The following is a 27,106-nucleotide window of genomic DNA, read 5'->3' as shown; positions in this document are numbered from 1 at the left end:
CCCTTCCCCCTTGCGCTTCCAGGTGAGGCGATGCCTCGCCCTGCTTCAGCTCTCGCTGGTCAGGCTGCAGCAGCTGACCAGCACCGATTGTCCGGCACTCCCTAGTGAGATGACCCCAGTACCTCAGTTGAAAATGCAGAAATCTCCGGTCTTCTGTGTCGCTCGCGCTGGGAGTTGGAGACTGGAGCTGTTCCTATTCGGCCATCTTGCTCCGCCCCTCGAAATTTTTTTTTTTTTTTAACCAGAGTTTTGCTCTTGTTGCCCAGACTAGAGTGCAACAGCGTGATCTCAGCCCACCACAACCTCTGTCCCTGGGTTCAAGCAATTCCCCTGCCTTAGCCTCCCGAGTAGCTGCGATTATAGGCATGCACCACCATGCCCGGCTAATTTTGTATTCTTAGTAGAGATGGGGTTTCTCCATGTTGGTCAGGCTGGTCTCTAACTCCGACTTCAGGTGTTCCGCCTGCCTCGGCCTCCCAAAGTGCTGGGATTACAGGCATGAGCCCCCGCACCCGGCCAATAAAACTTTTAATAAGTGGTCCTGAGACAACTGGATAACCATTTGGAAAAGTCCATTTGTGGAACAAGTTAAAACTCTTACATATTCCAGGGCAAGCCACAAATGGATCAAAGATTCAAGTGTAAAAAATTAGACAAACACAACCCAAGTATCCGACATTAGGCAACTGGTTGAATAAACTATGGTATAGCGACATAATAGAATGCTGTGTACCTGCAGTCAAGAAAGTTCATTGTACCTATGTAGAGCGATCTCCAGAATATATTGTAAAGGGAATAAAATAAGATGCAGGATAGTATTTAAGTATGTCTCTCTTTGTTAAACAGAGGTAGGTAGAAATATTGTTTACACTTGTATGTTTATCCAGTAACAATAGAAAGGGAGTCGAGGGAATAGGGTAGACAGGAGTGGGAGTGACAATTCTAAGTGGGAACCTTTTTATTTTCTGATTTTTTAAAGCATGTAAATTTATTACTCATTTTAAGATACCACGTAATAACTTTTCCAGATTGGGCTGAATTCATGTGCAAGTTTCATGAATCATTTAAGGAAGAAGTAATTCTAAACTTCCCCAGATAATAGAAAAAGAAGGACCATTGCCCATTGCCCAAGTCATTTTATGAGGCTAGAATGACCTTGATTCTAAAACCTGACGTGAAGCAACATAGGAAAGAATACATACTATATGCTTTGTTTTGTTTTTTTGTGGAGACAGGGTCTCATTCTGTCATTTGGCTGGGGTGCAGTGGCACAATTACGGCTCACTGCAGCCTCAACCTCTTGGGCTCAGTTGATCCTCATACTTCAGCTTCCTGAGTAGCTGGTACCACAGGCATGTGTCACCACCTGGCTAATTTTTGTATTTTTTGTAGAGGTAGAGTTTTACCATGTTGCCCAGGCTGGTCTCAAACTCCCGAGCTCAAGCTATCTGCGCATCTTGGTCTCCCAAAGTGCTGTGATTACAGGCATGAGCTACTGTGCCTGGCTTCATATGATATGCTTCTGTCACAAAAGTCAGGATCATGGTTAAGTCTGTTGGAAAGGTGGGGGTTGTGATCAGGTAGGGCTGTGGGGGCAGGGTTCTGTGTTATTGCATGTTCTATTTCTTGATCTGAGTTTTAGTTATATGTTCATATGTTATATGTTTAGTTATAGTTGTTAACTTTATCACTGTGTAAACATAATTTGTTTTGTAGTTGTATGTAGGTATGTTATGATCAATTATAAATGTTATAAAATCATTTAAAAAGAAGATTTAATAATTATGAAACATATGTCTTATAAATTACTTAAAAAATATGTACACTAACACTTGATAGATGGAACTTGCATGGGGAAATAAAAAAACTTTGAACAGTTTAAGATTAGCACTTTTAATATTCCTATATCATAAATTGATAAGCAGATAAAAAATCAAGACATAGAGGTATTTGTTTTTTTGAAGGGAAAAGCTTTTAATGGCACAGTTATTCCAGTTCCATGTTAAGATGATTGGTAAAGTAGTGATTTTTAAAAAGAGCAAAAGCTGGTTTCTCCCAAATTAGTTTCCCCAAGGGATTAGAGGTCAGTCAGTCAGTCAAATCTATGTCCAGTAGGGACCACCCAGTTTTGTTTTAGGCTAGTCTGTTGGGATATATAGTCTAGCTAGCAGAGTTGCAGCTCTAGCAATTGTTAGAATTGTTCATTCACAGAATCAGCTGAGGTACTTAGAAAGTAAAGATTCTTTAAAAAGAATTATGCTACAGAAAAGAACAGAGAGGATATATGTACAAAACAGGAAGACTCAGCTGATTCAGGGACCCCAGGAGAAAGTGGGTTTCTTCATTTAAGAAGCTACTTATCATCTCTCCTCTTAACTTACTGTAAATCCAGAAAGAAAGTACTTGCCAAGAGATACTGATTATATATGGGAATTTAAATCCTCCTTGTTAGGAATTCCGTTAGCAATTCTTTTGGAAAACCTGAAATCAAACCCTTTAGGTTCTCACAGAGTTTTACTCTCTGGAGATGCTCTGGTTGGGAGGTTGGTTGGACTAGGAGTTGGAGCAGCAAGCATTGTGTAGAATGCTGCTCTGTGTGCAAGTCCTTATTAGGAAATGCAAAGGGTTCACTTTGCCTTGTCAGTGGTGAAAATCAGTCCTCAAGGAGGCTGAGAGGTAGCCAGGTTTGGAGTTATTTTCTGTGTTAGGGAGCTCTATCTAACCCCCAAAACATAATTCAAATAGTATACACAAAAGTTTGGTTTAGTCCAGTTCTTCAGGCCCTGAAGCACATTAGCCATTGTCTAAACTCTTGAATGATATCTGAACTAAAAGAATAAAAGGACTTTTCACCCATCCCCACTTGCTATATTCAACTGGCCATATTAAAAAAAAAATTCAACTCGCCATATTTAAGAAAAACCTTTTGCTGGATTGACTGGACAGACTACACCATGCTAAAACTTTTTCTAGTACTGATTAGTGTGTGAGATTTCTAGCCAGGATTTCTGACTTGATTCCATAGTGGCCTTTTTCTGAGATAATTCGAAGAAGGCAGTCACCCTAGTCAGTTTTCTAGGAATTGACAGCCAGCCAGTAGGGGGTGGCAATCTTCATTCTCCAGACCAGGATGCAGATGGTGTAGGTTCTCCTCATTTCTTTGGTGTCATGTTGGACCCTTCAGACTTTGATTGCTGGAAATCAGCATACACAGAGAAAGCTCCATCTACTGGACCATTCTTGTAAATATCAGTCATGATCTCTGTACTTAAAGGTTTACTGTAAAACAGAGGTGTCCAATCTTTTGGCTTCCTTGGGCCACATTGGAAAAAGAATTGTCTTGGGCCACACATAAAATGCACTAACACTAATGATTACTAATGAGCTAAAAAAAAAAAAAAATCACAAAATCTCATACTGTTTTAAGAAAGTTTATATATTTGTGTTGGGTCATATTCGAAGCTGTTCTGGACCACGTGCGGCCTGTGGGCCACGGATTGGGCAAGCCCGCTGTGATAACCATTGTTGTAGTGCTTGTCATCTTTGTAGGAAGGCGTGTTGCGAGGCTCACAAATTTTGAACTTGGGAATGTCTGTCCACCTCCGTCACACGGGAGCCATATTGAAATGGTGCTCACATGGTGGGGATAGAATAGGGTCTTCAGGCTACATGGGAGTCATAGAGGGTACCTGAGAGAGAACAGGCTTTTCTTGGTTCAGAAATTCTAGGTTTGAGAAGGAAAGCCTCCATACAGTCATCTCCACACTGCACAATAGGTGAGCAGGTTTCAGCAGACATCTCCATATTGTTGTTCTTATTGGTCTAAATGTACACCTGGTCAGAAATGGTTTTCGTGGCCCCAGATGTTCAGGAAGAGCTATAGGAACTCTGTCGATGGTGTCTTTTTAATTGTTAGACATTTTGTCCACTGTTCCTGGATCAGCATTTTTTGGGCAGACCCATTTTCTTAACAAAACTGTACTCTATGAGGCAGCTTGAATCTATCTAGGAAAGTTTCCAGTAGTTAATTTGCGTAGCTCATGTTGGCATTGTGGAGACTCAACAGTTTATCTGCAGGGTGTGAAATAGGTTCTGCTTGGGGTATTAGTCAGCACCATAAGGCAGAAAAGGTGGCCAGACTCACTCTTTGGACTCTGGATCCTGGATTTACTGAAACCGCAGATACCCTGAGCCTGAAGATGCCATGTCCAGTCCTAATACCTGGTTCCTGGAACCCACCTCCACCATTGTTGCCACTTGAACAACGTAAAAAAAAATTCAATGACATGTTATCTTGCTGAACCTAAAAGATAAATATAGAATTCTACATGCTGCAGAGACTACACATTCTTTTCTAGCTTATTTATTTATTTATTTAAAATAGAGACAGAGTCTCGTCCTGTCACCCAGTCAGGAGTGTAGCGGCATGATCTCAGCTAACTGCAACTTCCGCCTCCTGGGTTCAAGTGATTCTCCTGCCTCAGTCTCCTGAGTAGCTGGAATTACAGAGGTCTGCCACCATGCCTGGCTAATTTTTGTATTTTTCGTAGAGATGGGGTTTCACCATGTTGACCGGGCTGATCTTGAACTCCTGACCTCAGGTGATCTGCCCACCTTGACCTCTCAAAGTGTTATGATTATAGGCATGAGCCACTGTGCCTGGCCCAAAATGGCTCTTTGAAAGGGTTAATAGGATATTTAAAATTCCTGGGGTCTTGGGAGAAAATCACATGATTATTTAAGTAGATAAAAAACATAACTTTGATAGGTATATGTTACAAGAACTCAGAAAATAGGAATAAAGGGGAATATCCTTAATTTGATAAAGAATTTATGCCAGTAACCTAAAGCAAATTGTTTATAGAGAAACTTTAGATGCATTCTGTCTAAGATCAGGAACAAGACAAAGATGATTAACACTGTTACAGGTCTAAATGTTACTGGAGGTCCTAGATAGTCCATTAAGAAAAGAAATAGAGGCCGGGCATGGTGGCTCATGCCTGTAATGCCAGCACTTTGGGAGGCCAAGGTGGGCGGATAACGAGCTCAGGAGATCAAGACCATCCTGGCCAGCATGGTGAAACTCCGTAACATCTCTACTAGAATACAAAAAAAAAAAAAAAAAAAAAAAAAAAAAAAAGCAGTTCCAAGATGGCAGAATAGGAATAGCTCCAGTCTGCAGCTCCCAGCGTGAGCAACTCAGAAGACGGGTGATTTCTGCATTTCCAACTGTGCAAATGGCACATCAGGAGATTATAACCTGCGCCTGGCTTGGAGGGTCCCACGCCCATGGAGCCTCACTCACTGCTAGCACAGCAGTCTGAGATCGAACTGCAAGGCAGCAGCGAGGCTTGGGGAGGGGCATCTGCCATTGCTGAGGCTTGAGTAGCTTTAAAGAGAGGAGTGCTTCTCCCAGCATGGAGTTTGAGATCTGAGAACGGACAAACTGCCTCCTCAAGTGGGTCTCTGACCCATGAGTAGCCTAACTGGGAGACACCTCCCAGTAGGGGCTGACTGACACCTCATACAGACGAGTGCCCCTCTGAGACAAAGTGTCCAGAAGAAGGATCAGACAGCAACATTAGCCGTTCTGCAATATTTGCTGTTCTGCAGCCTCTGCTGGTGATACCCAGGCAAATGGGGTCTGGAGTGGACCTCCAGCAAACTCCAACAGACTTGCAGCTGACAGTCCTGACTGTTAGAAGGAAAACTAACAAACAGAAAGGACATCCACACCAAAACACCATCTGTACGTCACCATCATCAAAGACCAAAGGTAGATAAAACCACAAAGATGGGGAGAAACCAGAGCAGAAAAGATGAAAATTCTAAAAATCAGAGCACCTCTTCTCCTCCAAAGGAAAGCAGCTACTCGCAAGCAATAGAACAAAACTGGATGGACAAAGCTGGAGGCATCACACTACCTGACTTCAGACTATACTTCAAGGCTACAGTAACCAAAACAGCATGGTGCTGGTACCAAAACAGAGCTATAGACCAATGGAACAGAATAGAGCCCCCCAGAAATAATACTACACGTCTACAACCATCTGATCTTTGATAAACCTGACAAAAACAAGAAATGGGGAAAGGATTCCCTATTTAAAAAATGGTGCTGGGAAAACTGGCTAGCCATATGTAGAAAGCTGAAACTGGGTCCCCACCTTACATCTTATACAAAAATTAATTCAAGATGGATTAAAGACTTAAATGTTAGACCTAAAACCATAAAAACCCTAGAAGAAAACCTAGGCAATACCATTCAGGCCATAGGCATGGGCAAAGACTTCATGACTAAAACACCAAAAGCAATGGTAACAAAAGCCAGAATTGACAAATGGGATCTGATTAAACTAAAGAGCTTCTGCACAGCAAAAGAAACTACCATCAGAGTGAACAGGCAACCTACAGAATGGGAGAAAATTTTTGCAACTTACCCTTCTGACAAAGGGCTAATATCCAGAATCTACAAAGAACTTAAATTTACAAGAAAAAACCCCATCAAAAAGGGGCAAATGATATGAACAGACACTTCTCAAAAGAAGACATTTATGCAGCCAACAGACACATGAAAAAATGCTTATCATCACTGGCCATCAGAGAAATGCAAATCAAAACCACGATGAGATACCATCTCACACCAGTTAGAATGGTGATCATTAAAAAGTCAGGAAACAACAGGTGCTGGAGAGGATGTGGAGAAATAGAAACACTTTTACACTGTGGGTGGGACTGTAAACTAGTTCAACCATTGTGGAAAACAGTGTGGCGATTCCTCAAGGATCTAGAACTAGAAATACCCTTTGACCCAGCCATCCCATCACTGGGGATATACCCAAAGGATTATAAATCATGCTGCTATAAAGACACATGCACACTTATGCTTATTGTGGCACTATTCATAATAGCAAAGACTTGGAACCAGCCCAAATGTCCATCAATGATAGACTGGTTTAAGAAAATGTGGCACATATACACCATGGAATACTATGCAGCCATAAAAAAGGATGAGTTCATGTCCTTTGTAGGGACGTGGATGAAGCTGGAAACCATCATTCTGAGCAAACTATCCCAGGACAGAAAACCAAACACCGCGTGTTCTCACTCATAGGTGGGAATTGAACAACGAGAACACTTGGAAACAGGGTGGGGAACATCACACACCAGGGCCTGTTGTGGAGTGGGGGGAGGGAGGAGGGATAGCATTAGGAGATATACCTAATGTAAATGACGAGTTAATGGGTACAGCACACCAACATGGCACATGTATGCATATGTAACAAACCTGCACATTGTGCACATGTACCCTAGAACTTAAAGTATAACAAAAAAAAGTTATTAGCTGGGCTTGGTGGTGCGTGCCTGTAGTTCCAGCTACTCTGGAGGCTGAGGCAGGGGAATTGCTTAAACTCGAGTGTTGGAGATTGCCGTGAGCCGAGACCGTGCCACTGCGCTCCCGCCTGGTGACAGAGCAAGACTCCATCTCAAAAAAAAAAAAACATAGAAATAGAAATCAGTTAGCAGGATTGGACAGGAAGAGATAAATCTTTAAGTATTAATAGACCACCTACACATAAAAATACGTAGAAGCAATAGATAAAAATATCTATTAATAAGATAATTGAGTATTTCCAATCAAAGGATCATTTTACAAAAATCAGTAGAGTTCCTCTGTATTCAAAATAATTAACTAGAAGAGATGATGATACAAGATGTCATTCACAATAACAAAATCAATCATGTCTCTAGGATCTAGGAATTAACCTAGCAATGCATAAGATCTACATGGAGTAAATTTTAAACTCTGTTACAGTATTATTCAAAAGACTTGAAAACCAGATACACCATATTCAGAGATGGTACAACATATTTGTAACAATGTGAGTTCTCCCTAATCTATAGATTCTATGAAATGTCAATCAAAATCCAGTGGAATAGTTTGAGAAATCTGAACCACTAAATAATTTACATGGAGCTTCTGATTCTGATTATGACACTTTTGCTTATATTACACCAGCTCTTCTGCTGAAAACAACTAGAAAATCTTGACTAAAGTATAAATTTATCTGTTTGAAGGTATAAGAGCTATGAAATCCGTAAAACACAAGGGGCAAAGAGTTGCAGATATAAGCTGTTGAGAGGTAAACTCCCAACATTCAGCCCTACCTTTCTCTTTTAGGCAGTTGCCATTACCTAGGCCATAGCAGAACAGCTAGAAATCTCATAGGCAGGAAAAACATAACTTGGAGTTCAGGTTTCAGTAAAGAATAGGGCTCTGTTAAGTATCCTAGGTATTCAGTTTCGATCCTTGAAAGTCTATCACCTTTAGGTGTAAAGACAAATGGAAACAAGTCTGCCATTATAAGACAGAAACTCAGTTGTAATAAAATCAATTCTTAAGGATCCATGACAGGATAAATATGAAAATTACACCCAGGCACATATCAGTAAAACTTCTGAAAACCAAAGATAGAAAATTTTAATAATACCTAGCGGAAAAAGGACATGTAACTTCCAGAAAGCCGTAAGACAGTTCACTTCTCAACAGAAATGATGGAAGTTGAAGATAAAGGAAAAATGGCATTTTAAAACTACTGAAAGAAGAAAAGCCATCAATCCAAGATTTTATGCCCAGCAGCAGTATCTTTAAATGAAGGCAAAAACCATAAGATATTGCTGAAAGAGAGTAAAGAAGACCTAGGCAAGCAAAACGACATTGCATATTCATGGATTGGAAGACTTAATATTTTTAAGATGGCAGTGTTACCCAAATTGATCTACAGATTCAGTGCAGTCCCTATAAAATTCAAGGTATTTTCTGGTAGAAGTGGACAAGGTGATCTTAAAATTTACGTGGAAAGTTGAGAGATCCAGAATAGCCAAAACAATTTTGAAAAAGAGCGAAGTTGGAGGACTCACACTTCCTGATTTCAAAACTTGCTGCAAAGCAGTGGTGATCAAGGTTGAGTGGTACTGGTGTAAGGCTCATATATAAATCAAGAGAAAAGAATTGAAAGTCCATAAATAAATTTTTACATTTATCGACTGTTGGTTTTTGTCAAGGGTGCTGAAACCAAGGAGGTAAAACAGTTTTTTTCCAACAGTGCAGGACAACTGGATATCCACACGTGAAAGAATGAAGTTGGACTCTACTTCATACCATATACAAAAATTAACTCAATACAGATCATAGACATAAATGTAACAGATAAAACTATGAAACTCTTAGAAGGAAACATAGGTGTAAATTTTTGTGACCTTGGCTTAGGCAATGGTTCTTAAATATGACACGAAATCTCAGGCATCAAAGGAAAAAACAAAAAATAAGATTTCATCAGAATTTAAAACTTTAGTGCCTCCAAAAAACACCATCAGGGAAGTAAAAAGACAGCTCACAGGGAGGGAGAAAATATTTGCGAATCATGTATCTGATGAGAGTCCAGTGTCTATATTAAAATAACTCTTTACAACTCAGCAATAAAAGCACAACCTAATTTAAAAATTGATGAGTGATTTGGATAGCTGTTTCTCCAAAGAAGTTATACATATGGACAATATATACATGAAAAGATGCTCAACATCACTGATCATTAGAGAAATGCAAGTCAAAACTACAATGAGATACTCCTTCTCATCCACTGAGATGGCTGTAATAGGCAAGACAGTAACAAGTATTGATGAAGATGTAGGGAAATTGGAAAGCTTAGGCATTGCTGGTAGAATGTAAAATAGCGTTCTTCAAAATGTTAAACATAGAATTACCATATGATCCAGCAATTCTACTCCTAGATGTGTACAAATGCAAGAGAATTGAAAATGTAGGTACACACAAAAACTTGTATATGAATCTTCATAGCACCCTTAATCATAATAGCTAGAAAGTGGAAACAATTCAAATGTCCATCAACTGATGAATGCATAAACAAAATGTGGTATATCTGTATGATGGAATATTATCTAGCCACACAGGAATGAAGAAGTACTGATATATGCTACAATATGAATGAGCCTTGAAAACATGTTGAGTGAAAGAAGTCCAAACAAAAAGCTACATATTGTATGATTCCATTTATATGAAATATCTGCAGGTTTGTTACATAGGTAAACATGTGCTATGATGGTTTGCTGCACCTGTCAACCCATCACCTAGGCGATTAAGCTCCACATGCATTAGCTGTTTATCCTGATGCTCTCCTCCCCTGGCCTGCCCTCACCTCCCCACCCTGTAGGCCTCAGTGTGTGTGGTGTTCCCCTCCCTGCGTCCATGTGTTCTCATTGTTCAGCTCCCACTTAGAAGTGAGAACATGCGGTATTTGGTTTTCTGTTCCTATTAGCCAATAGAACAAGTAGACAAGAATGAGTAAGGGATAAAGCATATGAACAACCTCAACATAATTGACATGGAATATTATACTGAATCACTGATGACTACTTGTATCCTGTTTAGTACACATGGAACATTTATAATTTACTAGTGTATAGACATGCAGTTGATTTTTTTTTTTTTAATATGGACCTTGTATCCTGTAACTGTTGTAAATCCACTTTTAGGACACAGTTTTTGTGTATGGTTCCCTGTTAGATTTCCACCTCCTATGTTATTTAACTTTTATTTCCTGTCTTTACCAGTTTTATGGTCACCAAAGGGAAAATTACCTTGTGCACATGTACCCTAGAACTTAAAGTAAAGAAAAAAAAAGTCTCCAAAGTTTGGCAGAAACCATCAGAGTGAAAACCAGCTATGATGCCTGCTTATCTGTTAGTATTCTTAGATGCACTTAATTTTGATGCTATGCCAGTTTCTTTCATCTCACTCAGAAATGTGTTTAAATGGTTAACAGTTTCTCACATTTATGATATATAGGAAGGTAATTCAATGTATCTGATCTTCCATACTGCCAGAAATTGAAAGTTTTGTTTTTTCATATGAATATTAGTCTTAACTTGTCTACTTAAAAAAGTGTTATTTTCTTTGGGATAATTTGGAATTTACAGATTAAACGAGAATTGAAGTCCAGTTGTCTTTAGATTACAATAGGATTTGTAAGTTCAGAGAAGAGAGATGGCCAGTTTTATAAACTTTTACTTATTTCTTACATTCCTTACTAGATTTTTTTGGTAGCTGTTGATGGGATATTTTCTACTATGTTTTTTTCTTTTTCTTGAAAAATATGAAAGGTATTTATTTATATATATCCTACTTTATTAATATTAATTACCTTTTGTTACCAGTTAACCTTAACAAATTACCTTGTTGCTAGTAGTTTCCTGTTTATACTTTTTTAGTTATACAATTGTATCTTCTACCAAAAATGATTAAATTTGGAGTCTGTACATTGACAATTTCCCTATTAGCTTTCTTAACTCCTTGAGTTTTGATTTTCAGCTTTAACTCTCTTTGTAATTGCTCTTACCTGTGCATTAATTTTGTTCTGCAGTGTAGTTTCTCCATTTTCTTTTCTCTCCGTCTAACCCTATTCTGTTCATCCTTAGATTTCAGGAATTCTTTAAAATATCTAATCAGCTGATGTTACTCTTATTACTTTCCAGTGTTGTTATGGTTTATTTCGACAGCTTGTATTGTCTGTGATCTCATGAGCTTGAAGGTGGGAGGGAAGTAAATGAGGGTCCCTAGTTTGCCATCTCAAAACAGGCTCTATTTAGACTATTTACTAACTTAGAAAGAAAACATCAACAAAAGTCAATTATCCTGGCTGTTATTCTTCAGTAATTGAATATTTCTTGGCTGGTCTTCGTAGCTGAGGTTCTTTATACTACTTCAGTGTTTCCATCCTTTGAGAACTCCATATCCTCCCTGTTTCTACCTCTACATGTCATTGATGCAAGTCTTCATTCCTTGTACCATAGATCCTGGAAGTTTTGATACTTTCCATCTGTGGGCTGTGATGTAATGCTGTTTGAGCTGTGCAAGGAGGTGAGGTTCAAACCTCTTCTCTTTGCTTCTGCGTTTTAACTAGTATACTAGAGGTAGATCAGGTTCAAAATTGTCAGATTTTCTGTTAAAAGGGATCAAGACTTAAACCTGGAGCCAAACTGGAGATTTCCAGTTATTTTCTCCTAAATGCAAAGTTGAGTTCTGACTTGGAATCTCAGAGTAGACTCCAAGTATATGTATCCAGCTAGCTGACTTGAGGTTTCCAGCCAGCCTTACAAACCAATTGGGTAGTTGAACAGAGAACAATATTGAAATATGGGCATCCAGGCCAATTGCTAGAGGACAAATCTTGAGTCCTAATCCATTTAAGTTTATTACAAGGACAGAAGTGAAGTGAAAGGGAATTACTCATTTTTGTTTTTCAACATTTGCCTCTTGAATCAAGAGAGAGGGTGGAGCCTCTCTTGCTTGTGAGGCAGGGTGTTTCCACATACTCATAACTTGAACTCTAGGAAGAAAAAGATAGCAGGATACATTTTACAGAAAAGGGAAGTAGAGCAGAGTGCTTTGCCCAAGCACTCATCTCCTTTGATACAGTTCCTTCAGATACTTTGAAATAACTAATGCATTATATTTAAGGCCAATATTACTAGTCATTGTGTTTTCAAGGAAATCAGAGGTATTCCCTGCTTCACTAAATGTATTTGTCATTACCTGTTGCTTCTTTAAAATTATCCCATATTTGGAAATCAGTGAAAGAATTGTGGCAGAAAGAAGTCACTGAAGGAACTGAATATAACAATAAAGTCAGGAGATGAATGAGTTTATGAAAATGGGAATAAAGATATAAAATACTTTTATTTTTCTAATGGGGAGATGAGAACACCTATACAATTTCTTCCTAGTATTTATACTTAAAACTATTAAATTCCTTATTTATGTGTTTAATGTTTGTGTTCACCAATAAAGTGTAATCTCTGTGAGGTCAGGGAGTGAATTTCTCTTACTTGTTTTATTCCCTACTTAGAACAGTGCTTTTAAATGTAATTTTTTTTTTATCAAGGGCTAAAAACATANTGGGAATAAAGATATAAAATACTTTTATTTTTCTAATGGGGAGATGAGAACACCTATACAATTTCTTCCTAGTATTTATACTTAAAACTATTAAATTCCTTATTTATGTGTTTAATGTTTGTGTTCACCAATAAAGTGTAATCTCTGTGAGGTCAGGGAGTGAATTTCTCTTACTTGTTTTATTCCCTACTTAGAACAGTGCTTTTAAATGTAATTTTTTTTTATCAAGGGCTAAAAACATAGGAAAATGGAGTTCTTTTTTTCTTTCATGCTTCCCTCTTTTGACTAATGAAAATAATACTTACTAATCATCTACTGTAATCCAGTAATTTACATGCCCTTGAGTAGGGTCGCAGTTTAATCAGCAAAAGGGAGAGAGGTACACAGGGTTGATACCCACTTCTGTAAATTGAGGGATATTTTCCCAATTTTATTTCTATTCACAGGTAACAAAATTGATGTAGTTTTATAAACATTAATATAATGAACTTTTCTTACCAAATATTTTGTCTTTTTCCCATGTATTGAAATATTTCTTTGTAAATCTGATTTCTTATGGCTCCATAAAAGTCCATTATGTGGATATTTGATAATTTACTTAACTATTTCCTTATTGTTAAGCTAGAATGTGAGCTCCATGAATATAAAGATTTTTTTCCCTCTGTTAGCTCATTGCAGTTTCCCAGTACCTACAACAGTGTCTAGTGCATAGTAGGTACTCAATATGTATTTGCAGCATGAGTGAAAGAATGTGCTCTATTTTTTGCCACATTATAAATGCCTTATAAAACGTTTTTGTACCTAATGCTTTCACTGCACTTCAAATGATTTTCTAAGAATAAATTTCTGGACGAGGACTTGCCAGTTGAAAAGACATAGAAAAGGTTGTATGATTTCAGATTAGTTTTCTAATCCAAAATAATGTTATCTGTGGCTGTTTTTCTTTACACTTTAATTTTATAAATTTTCTATAACATTAGGATCAAAATAGTTATTTTTTTTTTCTTTTAAGTGCATTTCTATTTATTCAGAGAGCAGTGAGCAGTCTTCTAACTGGAATATAAGGTTTTTGTTGGTGGTGAAAGATGAGGCTTGAAAGGTCACAGCTGGGTGCAGTGGCCCACACCTCTAATCCCAGGACTTTGGGAGGCCGAAGTGGGTGGATCACCTGAAGTCAGGAGTTCGAGACCAGCCTAGCCAACATGATGAAATCCCATCTCTACTAAAAATACAAAATTAGCCAGGCGTGGTGGCACGCACCTATAATCCCAGCTACTTGGGAGGCTGAGGCAGGAGAATTGCTTGAACCTGAGAGGCAGAGGTTGCAGTGAGCTGAGACTGCACCATTGCACTCCAGTCTGGGCAACAAGAGCAAAAATTTTTCCCAAAAAAAAAAAAAAAAAAAAAAAGAAACATCATTTGGGCAAAGCAGTGAATGGCTTGGTATGCTATGCTAAGGACCTTTATTCTGCCGGAATCGGAGTCCTGTAAACTATTAATAAGCCGAATACAAAAACTTCATAAAGTAAATAAAAACAAAAATACAAAAAAGCAGAGTATAGATGCCACCTGTCTTTTGAAAGGGTTATGTCCCAGTGAACCCACTGTAAGTTAAAAGTAAGTCTTGAAGATGCATTTGATATACCTAACCATCATAGCCTACCTACCATAGCCTATCCTACCTTAAATTTGCTCAGAACATTTGTACAGTGTAGAGTATCGGTTGTTTGCTCTCGTGAGTGTGTGAGAGCTGTGGCTCGCTGCAACTGACCAGCATCCTAAAAGAGTCTCATATGGCTTTCTATTGAATATATGTTGTTTTTGCACCATCTGTAAAGGCGAAACATTGAAAAATCTTAAGTTGAATCATTGTAAGTTGGAGACCTTCTGTAGTGGTATAGTTAGAACTCTTCTAGAAAGGTAATAGTGATAGTGCTGAGGAAGGATTGGATAGAGAAGGGGACAAAGGGAGGTGCTGGATTTCTCACTCTGTAGTCTCCACATCTCACCAGTCACCAACTTTTATATCCTCAGTATTTCTTCAGTTTCTTCCTCTTTTTCTTAGTTAGATCCTCTCACCTCAATTACTGCTATAACTTTCCAATGTCTTTCCCTGCCTTAAAACCATTCTCCACAGAGCTGCTATAGTGATCTAGCTAAAACTATCTACACAGAGTGGTTCCCTTGTTACCTGTATTTTTAAGGTTCTAGTTTGTTAACATGACATACAAGCTTCTCTCCTCTTTGGACCCTTCAGCACCATTTCTTGCTACTCCCTATTGTGTTCTTTATGTTCCTAGGAAAGAAAACTGCTTAATTTCCTGCGTATCTTCTCCCCCACACATATTTCCTGCCTCTGTGCCTTGCTTATGCTGTCCCTACTTCCCAAACTATCCCCTGTCCTCAGTCACATCCATTTCAGTCCCCTTTTTCTGGAATTCACTATGTAAGACTCAGGTGTCAGACACTTCATTTAAAAAACTTTTAACATACATATTCACATACTATACACTTTCCTCCTCTACTCTCACTTTGGGGTCAAGGATGTGTCGTCTTTACTATTTATAGGACACTGATTTTTACCCCTCCTTTCCCTGTAGTACTGTTATGGTACTGTCTGTGTACTACTGTTTAGGTGTGTTTTCCCACACTGGACTGTGAGAATTTTGGAGGCAAGAACTTGTGGGGGCCAAGAGTCCCCACAATAACCCTTGTTATTGATCCAACCTTTGGCTCTCTGAAAGTTTGCTGAAAAATTAACTTACAAAAGGCAGATTAATAGGAGAAAAGGCATATAAATTTATTTAACATGTATCCATGGGCACCTGTATGAGGAAGACCCCAAAATACAGGGGAAATTGCCCATTTTTATGCTTAGGTTCAATGAAGTATAGACAGCTGTGTAGAAATGTGATTGGAGAAGAAAAAGGGTATGATCTAATGCTAACAGACTGAGTGGGGAAACCCAGCAAGGCCTGTCTATCTAAAGTCTTCTTGGACTCTCTGTGCAGCATTCCTTCCTTCCAGGTATGGGGCAGGATCCTCTCTGGAATGGGGGTCTGTTGACCTGCAATGAAACAGGTAAAATCTGACAGTTTTTTGTTGTTGTTGTTTCTTTGTTTCAGACAGTCTTGCTGTGTCCCCCAGGCTGGAGTGCAGTGGTGTGATCTTGGCTCACTGCAACCTCAGCCTCCTGGGTTCAAGCCATTCTCATGCCTCAGCCTCCCGAGTAGCTGGGACTACAGGTGCCTGCCTAATTTTTTTGTAGTTTTAGTAGAGACGGGGTTTCATCAGGTTGGCCAGGCTGATCTTGAACTCTTAACTTTAAGTGATCTGCCCTCCTCAGCCTCCCAAAGTGCCGGGATTACAGGCATGAGCCACCGTGCCCAGCCATTTTTCTTAGGACAGGGTCTCATTCTGTTACCCAGGCTGGAGTGCAGTGGTGCCATCACAGCTCACTGCAGTCTTGATCAAGCTCCCATCTCAGCACAGGCATGCACCACTATCCCTGGCTAATTAATTTTTTTTTTTTTTTTTTGTAGAGATAGGGTCTTCCTGTGTTGCCTTGGCTGGTCTTGAACTCCTGGGCTCAAGTAATCTTCCCTCTTCAGCCTCCCATAGTGCTGAGATTATAAGCATGAGCCACATTGCCTGGCAATAATTTCTTTGTCGCCAGTTTTTATACCGAAAGGCTGAGGGAAAACTAGAGTAATATTTTTAGGTTTTATGGCTGGCTTTGAGGAAAGGGAAGTTCTAGTTTCTAAGACCTAGAGAAGAGGGATTCTAGTTTCTTTGGCTTACCTTGGGGGAGAATGGGATTGAGAGACAGAGCAGGAGAAGGTCAAAGAAAAACTTCTGTGTCTAATGCTGCTGAGTCCTTCATTTTGGAGTATTGTTTTCTGAGCCCAACAAACTTTTTATTCAGCTTTGTGTTCTCAGCAGTTAGCATAATGTATAGCATATAGTAATGTGTTTTTAAAAAAAGAGCCTATTATCATTTTTCAGTTGAAATAATGAGTCCTTGAATTAGGTCAGTGGTAGTGGGAAAGGAGGGTAGGTGGGAGAAACAGATTCAAAAAAGGCAACTTTGAATGTTAATGATAAGTTAAAGGTATGTAATTTATAGATAATGAGATTTGCACTTGAGTGAGTTTGGTATACAGATTTTTGACTTCTTAAATTTAACATTTGCTGAACATGCTAGAGAGATGACCAGTAGGCAACTAGAAATAAGGGCATAGATAGTAAGAGATAGGGATTTAGGAGTTGCCAGCATATTGGTATTAACTGAGGCTTTGGAATAGATAATATAGGTCAGGAAGGAGAGGAGATGTAAAAAAGGTGGAGTAGAGATCCTTGGGGAAAAATATTTAACAGGTTACAGCAAAAGAAAAATTGGAGGAGTGTATTAATTGTCAGCAGTGTCCAGTAATGAAGAAAGGGAAAAGCAGGTGAGAATTGAGAACAATTTATTTGGAAATTAGAAAGTTGTTATTGAACTTTGAAAGAATAATTTCTGTCTAGTAGAGTTAAATTGAAATTAGTTTGAAATAGGTGTTTGAAAGAGGTTGAGAAGCAAACAAATGATGAGCAAGTGGAAAAAGCAAGCATGTACTACTCTTTCAAAATGTGCTTTTTGGAGAAATGTGTTGTGGAAAGGGATGTGGTATCAGTTCCTTGAGGAAAAGGTAAAATGGGAGTGACATTTTTGTTTGTATTTTGTTCTTGGATGGGGAATGGTCTTGGAAAAGTTTTCAATTGATATACAGGAGAAAGGGGGATTCAAAGCAGGAGAGAAATTTTTAATGGAATAAGGACAGGAAGGGAAGGAAGGAGAGGGTCTGGGATCAAGGATCTCAAGTGATACTGTTAGACCTGAAAAGTAGTAGGGTTCAAAAGGAAAAGAGGTATGGAAGCACAAAAACGTTTAGAGTTGGCATGAGGGAATGTAAAAAATCTGTTATCTATAAAGTAGGCAACCAGGTCATTAATTGCTGGTGAAGAGTAGATAGGACAGGAGTGGGATAGTTTGTAGTGGCAGGGTGGTACAGGACATTTTGGAAGACTGGTAAAGTTCTGTTGAGAGTGACAGAATTAATGTCAGGACTGCAGGTAGATTTGAGGGCTCAGCTGAGATTGAGCTATGGAAATAAAAAACAATAAAAAGACTTAAAGAATATATATATTCATATATATGTAATATATATATTCCTTACATATATATCTTTATATATATCCTTATTTTATATATATCCATATATGTTTATATACATATATAAAAAATATAAAACATGACTTTTTTTCATTAAAGAGACTGAAAAAAAAAGACAGGGAATTGAAAAATTACTTGTAGTTGCTCATTAGGATATGTAAGGCAGTTAGTTAAGGACAGCCAAATTTGCTCTACTGTCCTGATGCTTGGAAGAATTAAAGAATGGGGTACAGGGCTCGGGAGTTGGTGGCAGCAGATAGCAGTCCAGCAGTCAGTCAAGTCCTGCCTGGTCATAGGTCTGTGCCATTTAAACCTCCAGGATCAAGTCAGAGCACTTGACGCATGACTGATAATATTGGGGATTTAGTGTGAGGTGTCTTTTTAAATTTTTTTTTTTGTTATGTTCTTGCTCTATGTGTGTATTGATTAAAATATGTGAAATAAAAGCAACAGTTTGCTGATAATTAACTGTTATTTCAAAACAATTAATTTTGTATAGAAAGGTAGTATTGGCCGGATTATGAGCTTTACTGCTTATTCATTCCTGATGAAAATATGTCTGCTGGGCTTACATATCCTGTAGTGTTTATGAACTAGTAGGTTTAGAAATGAAGAGACCCTAGAGAGATAATCATTTCCTCCAAGATGTTTTGTCTTCTACCAGGAATTTTTCAATAGATATATAGGCCCCGTGGATAGGCTAACCTCTGCATGAATATTTGATAGGACGTTTCTGTCAGTTATGCTCTTTCTTTAAAAAAAAAAAAAAAAAAAAAACCATGAAAATAAACGCATCATTTATGTAACTCTTATAATAAATGCATAAATCGTGGGAAACAGTAAGATACAATTGAAATTCAGCAGCTCAGTGAGTTATGAACCTTCTCTCTACAACTCAATTGTGTTAGTTACTGCTTAACTTAACGCTGGGTTTTCCTTTTTGCTTTCAGGAAAACCTTTAACTTACGCCCTGGGTGTTGCCTGTCAACAGTTTCCTGGTGGCTCACCGCTTCTGCCTGCTCCAGCCTTGCTCCGGCAGCTTCAAGGCTTCTGGGCTTCAGAGCTTGTTGTGAAAGCTTGCTGCTTTGGCCTGCTACCCCTGCTTCAGGTGTCAAAAGCTTTTAATTAGCTTGCTTCCTCTAATTACTATAACTAGGCCCTTACGTGTCTGCATAGTCCAGTTCTAGGGTCTGAAGGGCGAATTACCTTTAACCATTCATTCTTCTTTAAAAAGTCTTTTACTCTGGCTCTCCTGGCATTCATGGGGGAGTAAGAAGTTATATTGCATGATTCACCTTTGATGGTGCTAGTCTTCAGTCTGTAGGGGCAAACTGGTATGGGCATACTGTATTTTATAGCCAGTGTTTGTTCTGATTGGTTGATGCCCGTGCTGTCCCAATTTTGAAGTATTTTGACTATTGCTACTGAATATATAAATTGTGTCTCTATAGAAAGGATATCTCTAGCTGGTTTAATAAACTCTTTGTAGTGTTTTTAGTTTGCTTATTAAAGATAATATTTATTCTCTCCCCCATTTTTAATAAATATTTTGAACACAAATTGGTCACTTAGAACAGTTTTGAAAAACGCAAATACAGCGATTTCTACACATTTTGTAATGATGACCATTAACATGTGTCAATAGGTATCAAAATTACAGGTCTGATGAATGGGAAGAACTCCTCAGTACCTATAGAACTATTCAGTACTTAGAGTAGTAAAGTATACTAGCTCTCTTATCAGATAGCCAGGTACATATTCTGGTTCTATTACTTACTCATTTTGTCACTATGAGTAAGTTAATTAACTTCTCCAAACATTAGTTTACTAATTTAAGTGGGGATTATAGAATCTGCTTTAGATTGGTATAAGGATTAAATGGGGGGGTAATATATGTAATATGCTTAGCCCAGTGCTAGGCACAGAATAAGCTTTCTATAAATAAGAGTTATTTTTTGTTATTTTATTATTATTAATCATAAATGATAGTAGATGATATGTGGGGGAAATTAAAAGGTGAAAAAGACAGTAAGTAGTGAACAGCAATAGACAAAAGATAATAAAGGCCAAGTTGTGAAGTCAGGACTTCGATGCCTGTTAAGAGAACAGAATGAGCTGGAATAAGCTGATAGATGTTTAATAAATCACAAAATACACAGTTGTATCTCTTTTGTCATAATACCTTATTTTTGAGTTTTAGTGTCAGTGTAGTTGTATACTTGCAGCTGAGAATATTGATGCCGTAAACTTTGCATGTATATACACCCACAGATTCCCAGTCATTCATCATTAATTCAGCTAATGTTTATTGAGTACCTACAGATTCCCAATTACTAGGTGTGTACTAGTGAACAAATAGGAAAAAAAATCCCTGCCCTCATTAGCTTATGTTGTAGTGAATGAAGCAAACAATGAACAAAATACATAAATAGAATACATAGTTCATAATGATAACAACTAATGGGAAAGGGAAGCAAAGAAATGGGTTAGAAAGTGTCAAGGGGTAAAGTGACATTTCATTGAAGGAGTGAAAGAGAAAGCTGTGTGGCTTTGTGGGGCTAGAATATTCCAGGGCTAGGGATGAACAAGTACAAAGGCTAGTTTGGATTGAGCAAGGTGATCATTATAGCTGGAGCAGAGTGAACCAGGGGGAGAGTAGCGTGAAGTCAGGGAAGGTGGAGGGCCAGAACATGTTGGCCCCATAAGACGTAGAGGGATTTTGGCTTTTCCTTGGAGAGAGATGGGAAACCATTGGAAGCTGTGGAGCAGAGGAGTGTCGTGATCTGAGCTACATTTCAAGAGGATCTACTGTAGCTTCAGTGTTGAGGATAGATAGTGGGATGAGAGGACAGAAGTAGAGAGGTCAGGTAGGACAATCCAGGCAAGATTTTCTTTTGTTTGTTTGTTTTTTGAGACAGTCTCACTCCAGCCCGGGCAGAAGTACAGTGGCACGATCTCAGCTCACCGCAACCTCCGTGTCCTGGGTTCGAGCAGTTCTCCTGCCTCAGCTTCCCTAGTAGCTGGGACTGCAGGCGCCCACCACCACACCTGGCCAATTTTTGTATTTTTAGTAGAGATGGGGTTTCACTATGCTGGCCAGACTGGTCTCAAACTCCTGACCTCAGGTGATCCACCCACCTTGGCCTCCCATAGTGCTGGGATTACAGACATGAGCCATGGCGCCCGGCCTCAGGCAAGATATAATGGTAGCTTGGAATGGGTTGGAACAGAGGAGGTATGGTGAATGAATTCTTGCTATATGCGGGAAGACTAGATTTATAGAAGTCCATGGCAACTGTTTCTGTTTTCTACAACCTGTAACTTAAGAATGAACATAAAATTCTGTAATTGCAATTTGTAACTAGTTTGTAGCTTCAAATGACTAAAAAACACTAGCTTCTGTAGTGTTTACAGAGATAATTCTTGAATTATTATTATTACAGGTTTTCTAACATCATGTTTTTACTATGAAGTCTTTCAAGATATTGCTAATGTTTTAAAAAATATGTCTGTTCTGTGTTAAACTATAGTCTTGCAGTTCATACTAAATGTACTTTTGATTTTGATCAAGCTAAACAAGAAAGGACATTTTAACATACTACACTCTTATATGTTAACTATGGTTCTTGAAAATACAGGACCTGAGGTTAGAGTTCTAAGAAAATCCTCCTCTTCTTGATTTTTAGCTACTGAAATGAATATGAATATGACTTGCAGTGTTAAAGGAGAAAAGCAAGATCAGTTTGATTTTATTTTATTACTTTGTAAACTTCATATTCTTTTCTCATCATTTACCAATTCGATAATTCAAGAATATTTCCTGAACTGACATTTATTTCACCACACTCACCTTATTCCAGAAAATATTTTAGGTAGCTCATGAAACTGTTATAAGATAGCTTTGAAAATGTTTTCCACCCTGCAGCAGCATGGCATTCCTGATGACCACACGCAAGCTAAAATGTAGCTTCATTTTAGCCCTGATCAGTTACACCACAATACCTCGACAATTAGCGGTCATTTCATGACCAGGATGTGATGTAGTATCCCATACTACTTCATTCCATGCTTCAGATTTTATGTGTTTTATATAGAAAATGTAGAAAAGCAAGTAGAAATTGCATCACCTAGAAATACCTGATTTTTTGATTCTTCTGTTAATATACATAAAGCATTTATGGTACATGTTTTGTGTGTGTGTGTGTGTGTGTGTGTGTGTGTGTGTGTATATGTAGAGAGAGAGAGAAAAAAGTCACAGTGTACACACTTTAATAAACTTATTTGTTTATACTGTGAACTGTTCCCTATTAACATTCCTCAGTAATTTTTTAAAGTGTATGAGTAATTTTCTGTCATACTGTGAGATATCACATTTAGTCAAATTGATCATTTAGAATATTTAAGTTCATTTCAATATTTTACTATTGAAAACCACACTGGTGAATATTGTGGCTTAGTTTTTATTTGTATGTAGATATATTCAGTTGAGGGTATTTCTATCCATATTTCTATGTAAATATATTTTTCATAAGTCTAAAATTATAGAAAGTTAGAAATTAAAGAGATGGAAGGGTTTTTATTTTGGTAGTTAAGGAAACTGAAGAAATTGAGAGTTGTATTCTTTGCCACATATTAGAGGTAGAGTTGGCAGTGAAGAGATTGAGCTATAACATGCTTAGTGTAATGCCTGGCAGATAATCATAGCTAATACTTATTGAATGCTTACTAAGCGCCAGACCCTTGAAAAACTTGAAAATATTTTTCACTGTGCAGCAGCATGGCAGCACTGATGACTGCACAGGTGTGTAGAATGGGTCTCATTTTGGCCCTGATCAGTTACACCACAATACCTCAATAATTAGTGGTCAATAATCCCAAGTAGAAGGATTATACTTGTATTAATTTTTAAAATCTTTACCACAATGATGTAAGTATTGTTATTAACCCTGTTATCATGACAAGGACACTGAAGTATTGAAAAGTTAAGTTTTTTGCTGAGAGTTGTACAGCTAATCACAAAACTAGGATTCAAACCCCAGTAGTCTGGCTTCAGAATCCATGCTATCGCCACACCCCAAAACAGCCACAATAAATGCTAGCTAAGTGTTTGAGTGTTCAGTAAATATTAGGCATCATCATCATTCCTACTGCACAGTTGTATATTCCAGAGGTTGTTTTGGTTCCAATATTTTTGGATTTTAGAAAGATAATTTAGTTAGTATACTCTACTTTATGTAACATTCCCATTGGGGTTTGGAGCAGCACTTCATAAACAGATAAATTGACATTTCTTCAATGAAGCATGTTTGTTTTTATACTAAGTGAGATTAAAAAGCAAGAATATTAATAGCCTGATGTCACTACATGCTGCCAAATGAGTTATGAAAACCTTTTGTCTTTTAGAATTGCAGATAAGGGATTATGGACCTATGTAAAACTCTTACCATAGTGCCTGGCATTTAGAACACACTCCTCCTCCTACTAGATTTATACTAGTAGTATTGGGTGGGTATTACTTCTACCGCTACTTTTGTTAGTAGTTATCATCAGGTACATACTTATAGAAAACTGGTGAATTGTAGAGTACTGCTAGTACTTTTCTCGCATTGTGACCTTAGGAGGGGAAGACACCTAAGTTTTGGAGTCTTTCAGCTATTCTTCCCTCAATCAGAATAAGAGGGTGTAAGTATTAGCGTTCTGTGTGTTTTCCCTGCCCTAAATTTAATCTTGTATAGCTTAGTGCTCCTGTCTGTCTGTCCATGTGTACTCCCAATTGTGCAGGGTTTGATTTTTGAGTCTAAGCAGTAGCTCAGGTGGTGTGTTCACCCTTTCAGAGATCTTAGTGAAACAATGTTTCAAGTTTTTCCTTATTCTTTATTACAGACCTTTTTAAGTATGATTCCATTTTGAGAACAATTTAATTGACCCATCATTTCTCCAGATATGACTGAAGACTAAAGTGATTGTGTTTGAAATTGAGATACTTCCTTTTCTTTCTCACCATTTTAATTGATGAAAAACTATAATCAGTCATTATATATAACCACTTATAACAATTACCAAGAAATACTTAGTATTCATACACTTACTGTAATTATATGGTCATGTTATTTTTATTGCAGTCTGATCCAAATATAAATTTATTAAATAACCTTGATATGCATATTTGCTTTTTTTTTTTTTTTTTTTTTTTTGGCTCTTGAGTTTAAACCTATACTCTATTTTTGGAAATATCCCATTGAACAGCAGTTTGAAGATCTGCTGTATGTAGTTTGACCTCCCTTTCTGCATATTAGGGTAGCATTTCTCTTCCTCCCCACCCACCCCCAGTAACTGGAAGCATCCTTGTTCAACCTTTGTTTTCTTCTTTTGTAGGCTGGCCTCTGGCCTATGGCAAATCCAGTGGGCTGGAAGTGCCCTTATAGATTATCTGGTTAAGCTGAAGCAGAGAGATGGAAATAGAAATGTAATCAATTTGTTGAGAGTGAGAAAGGGATTTTATTTATTGTATTTGATAGTTTTTGATTCACAATTGAAATGTAAAATACAGAAATAAATGTTTATTGAGGGATCTGGCCAGCAACCCACAATGCAATGGGGCTCTCTCTTTGTTCCCAGGCGGATCGGCAGGTCAAGAAATAATAGACACACACAAGATAGTGAAAGCTGGGTCCAAGGGGGTCACTGCCTTCTAGTCCCGCGATGCTGCCAATGCACTGGATATACCAGCATTTATTCTTAAGTTTAGTCAGGGCAGGGGTAGGTTAGTGAGGGATTTAGGGTCATTTGATTATGAGGTGAGATGGTCACATGGGGATGAAGTAATTCTTTAACATAACATCTGTATGCAGAAGTACAGTATACGGAGATAGGGATTTACAATATAGTGTGTGCATCAGTAATTTCTAACAGAGCCTTAAAACAGAAACACAGTCTTTCCATAACCTATGATTAGCAAGATATTAATCAGTAGTAACAATTGTAGCAAAAGCTGGTTACCAACAATCCATAGAAACAGGATGTGAAGCTAGACAACCTGTTAGACCAGAAATTCTCAGAAAGGAGTATGCCTTAACCCTAAAGAGGCCTAGAAGAGCCATGGCAAGATGAGGGCGTTTATAGCCCTGTCTTATCCATATGGACAGGCACACCCCCATGCATCTGTTTATAGGCTCTCCACAAAGGTCTCATTCTATTCCCAGAGCTATGAACATCTGCTTTTCTGGGATAGGAATCTTGGTGATGTGAAACCTCCCTGACTGCACGTCCATTCATAGGCTCTCTGCAGGGGGAAGCACATCATGCGCTCTTGGCTCATTCTGGCAGTCCAACCTGGCATTGTCTTTACACAATCCTGCATGCAGTTTTGTATTTACAATAATCAGGAGCATTTCATCTTTTATTCCATAGCAATAGTTTCAGGGGGTCTCCCTACAAATGTTCCTTTTTTTACTTTTTGGAAGGAATGTGTAAAGTTTAGTTTTTGTAAAATTGTCAGTTTTAATTGCTCTCTATGCGTATGTATATGTGTGTATGTGGTTTGGGGGTTATGGTATAGTATGTAGTTTGGGGGTTATGGTATAGTATGTAAGAGTATGTGATAAGAAAAATAGGATCGTTTTCAGTTTATTTCATATTGTTTGATCCTCACAGAACATTTTGTTTTGGCAGCTGGCCTTCCTTGTAACATGGTGTTGGAATTTTGCATGCATTATTTAATAAGCTCTAGTTCTTTCCTGTTGAACATTTTGTTCAGTTTCTTAGTGATAGTAGATATTGAGTTTAAATTCCAGGGCAGAAAACTTGGAAAGGGGGATATAATGTATAATTACCAACTAATACAGTGTTCCCAAATACCAACTAATAAAGTATTCACAAATACAGTTGTTAGTTTGGCCCATGTTCACTAACTTTTTCATCTGACAACATTATTTAATTTAGGATCTTAGCATTTGAACTACATTGACATAATTGATAATTGGTATTTATTTTTTTTTTTACAGAGAGGAAAAAGGAAAATGGATGACTGAAAAAATTGTCATTCTTTTAAAATTTATATTTCCTATATCTTTTCTAGGTTGCCGTAGTAAAACTAAAAAATGCAGATAAAGTATTTGCCATGAAAATATTGAATAAATGGGAAATGCTGAAAAGAGCTGAGGTAAGAGTCTTATGTATTGGAATATATAAATATTTTAGAAATATTTTTCAGGAACTATAAAATTACATAGAGCTCATTAAATATTACTTGGTAACATTTTGTCTGTGGTGACATTCTTTAAGGCATAAAAGACAAATTCAACACAATTGTGATATAATTGTGATAAAGGTTACAATCCATATGCTAATTTAATATTAGTGGAATACTAAATGGAAACCCTTGTAATGTGGGGCTTATGCAGCTATATTTAAAGGACGTCTGCAAACTACTTTCTTTTATAGAAAGACATTTTGTAGTGGCTGATTTCTAACGTGACATAACTTGTTTATATTATTCTGTATTTATCTGTATTCTGCTACAAGCAAAAGTCAGCAGGAGTTTTGAACATACCCTCTGGAAATTTTGTTTAATGCTGATTATGCAGTCACTTCGTATTTTGTTTTATATTACAGGAGGTGTAGTAAAATTTAGTAGTGCAAGAACTGCCTGCATTTTTATGTAGATTTGAGGGAGGGATTGGCTGGAGTGATGTTAAAAATATCCAGCAGCTAGTATGGCCTGGTCAGAACTGATGTCACACATAGATTTGGGGTGGAGTTCTTGGGGGTCCACTGCTGTGCTGTATCATGGGGAAGGGTTGAATGGGGTAGGCATTCTGGGGCTTCAGGGAAGCAGAACTTAACTGATGTAGAATTCTGTCAGTATTTTATTTTATTTTTTTCCTTTGGTCACTTGCTATGTACCTTTTTTTTCCCCCCAT

General features: G+C 37.9%; 1 protein-coding gene across 1 annotated transcript in view; it reads left to right on the top strand.

Annotated features, from left to right (window-relative positions):
• Positions 1-27,106, top strand: part of CDC42BPA (CDC42 binding protein kinase alpha) — a 333,136-nt gene that overhangs the window by 82,870 nt on the left and 223,160 nt on the right. The window contains exon 3 of the mRNA XM_017882327.1: positions 26,263-26,346. Within this exon, the coding sequence (XP_017737816.1) occupies positions 26,263-26,346 (84 nt within the window). The remainder of the gene's footprint in view (positions 1-26,262; positions 26,347-27,106) is intronic.

Source organism: Rhinopithecus bieti, unplaced genomic scaffold (genome assembly GCF_001698545.2).
Source record: "Rhinopithecus bieti isolate Rb0 unplaced genomic scaffold, ASM169854v2 scaffold_13261, whole genome shotgun sequence".
Taxonomy (NCBI): domain Eukaryota; kingdom Metazoa; phylum Chordata; class Mammalia; order Primates; family Cercopithecidae; genus Rhinopithecus; species Rhinopithecus bieti.
Note: the sequence above shows the minus strand (reverse complement) of the source record. Positions and strands in the feature narration are given on the sequence as shown.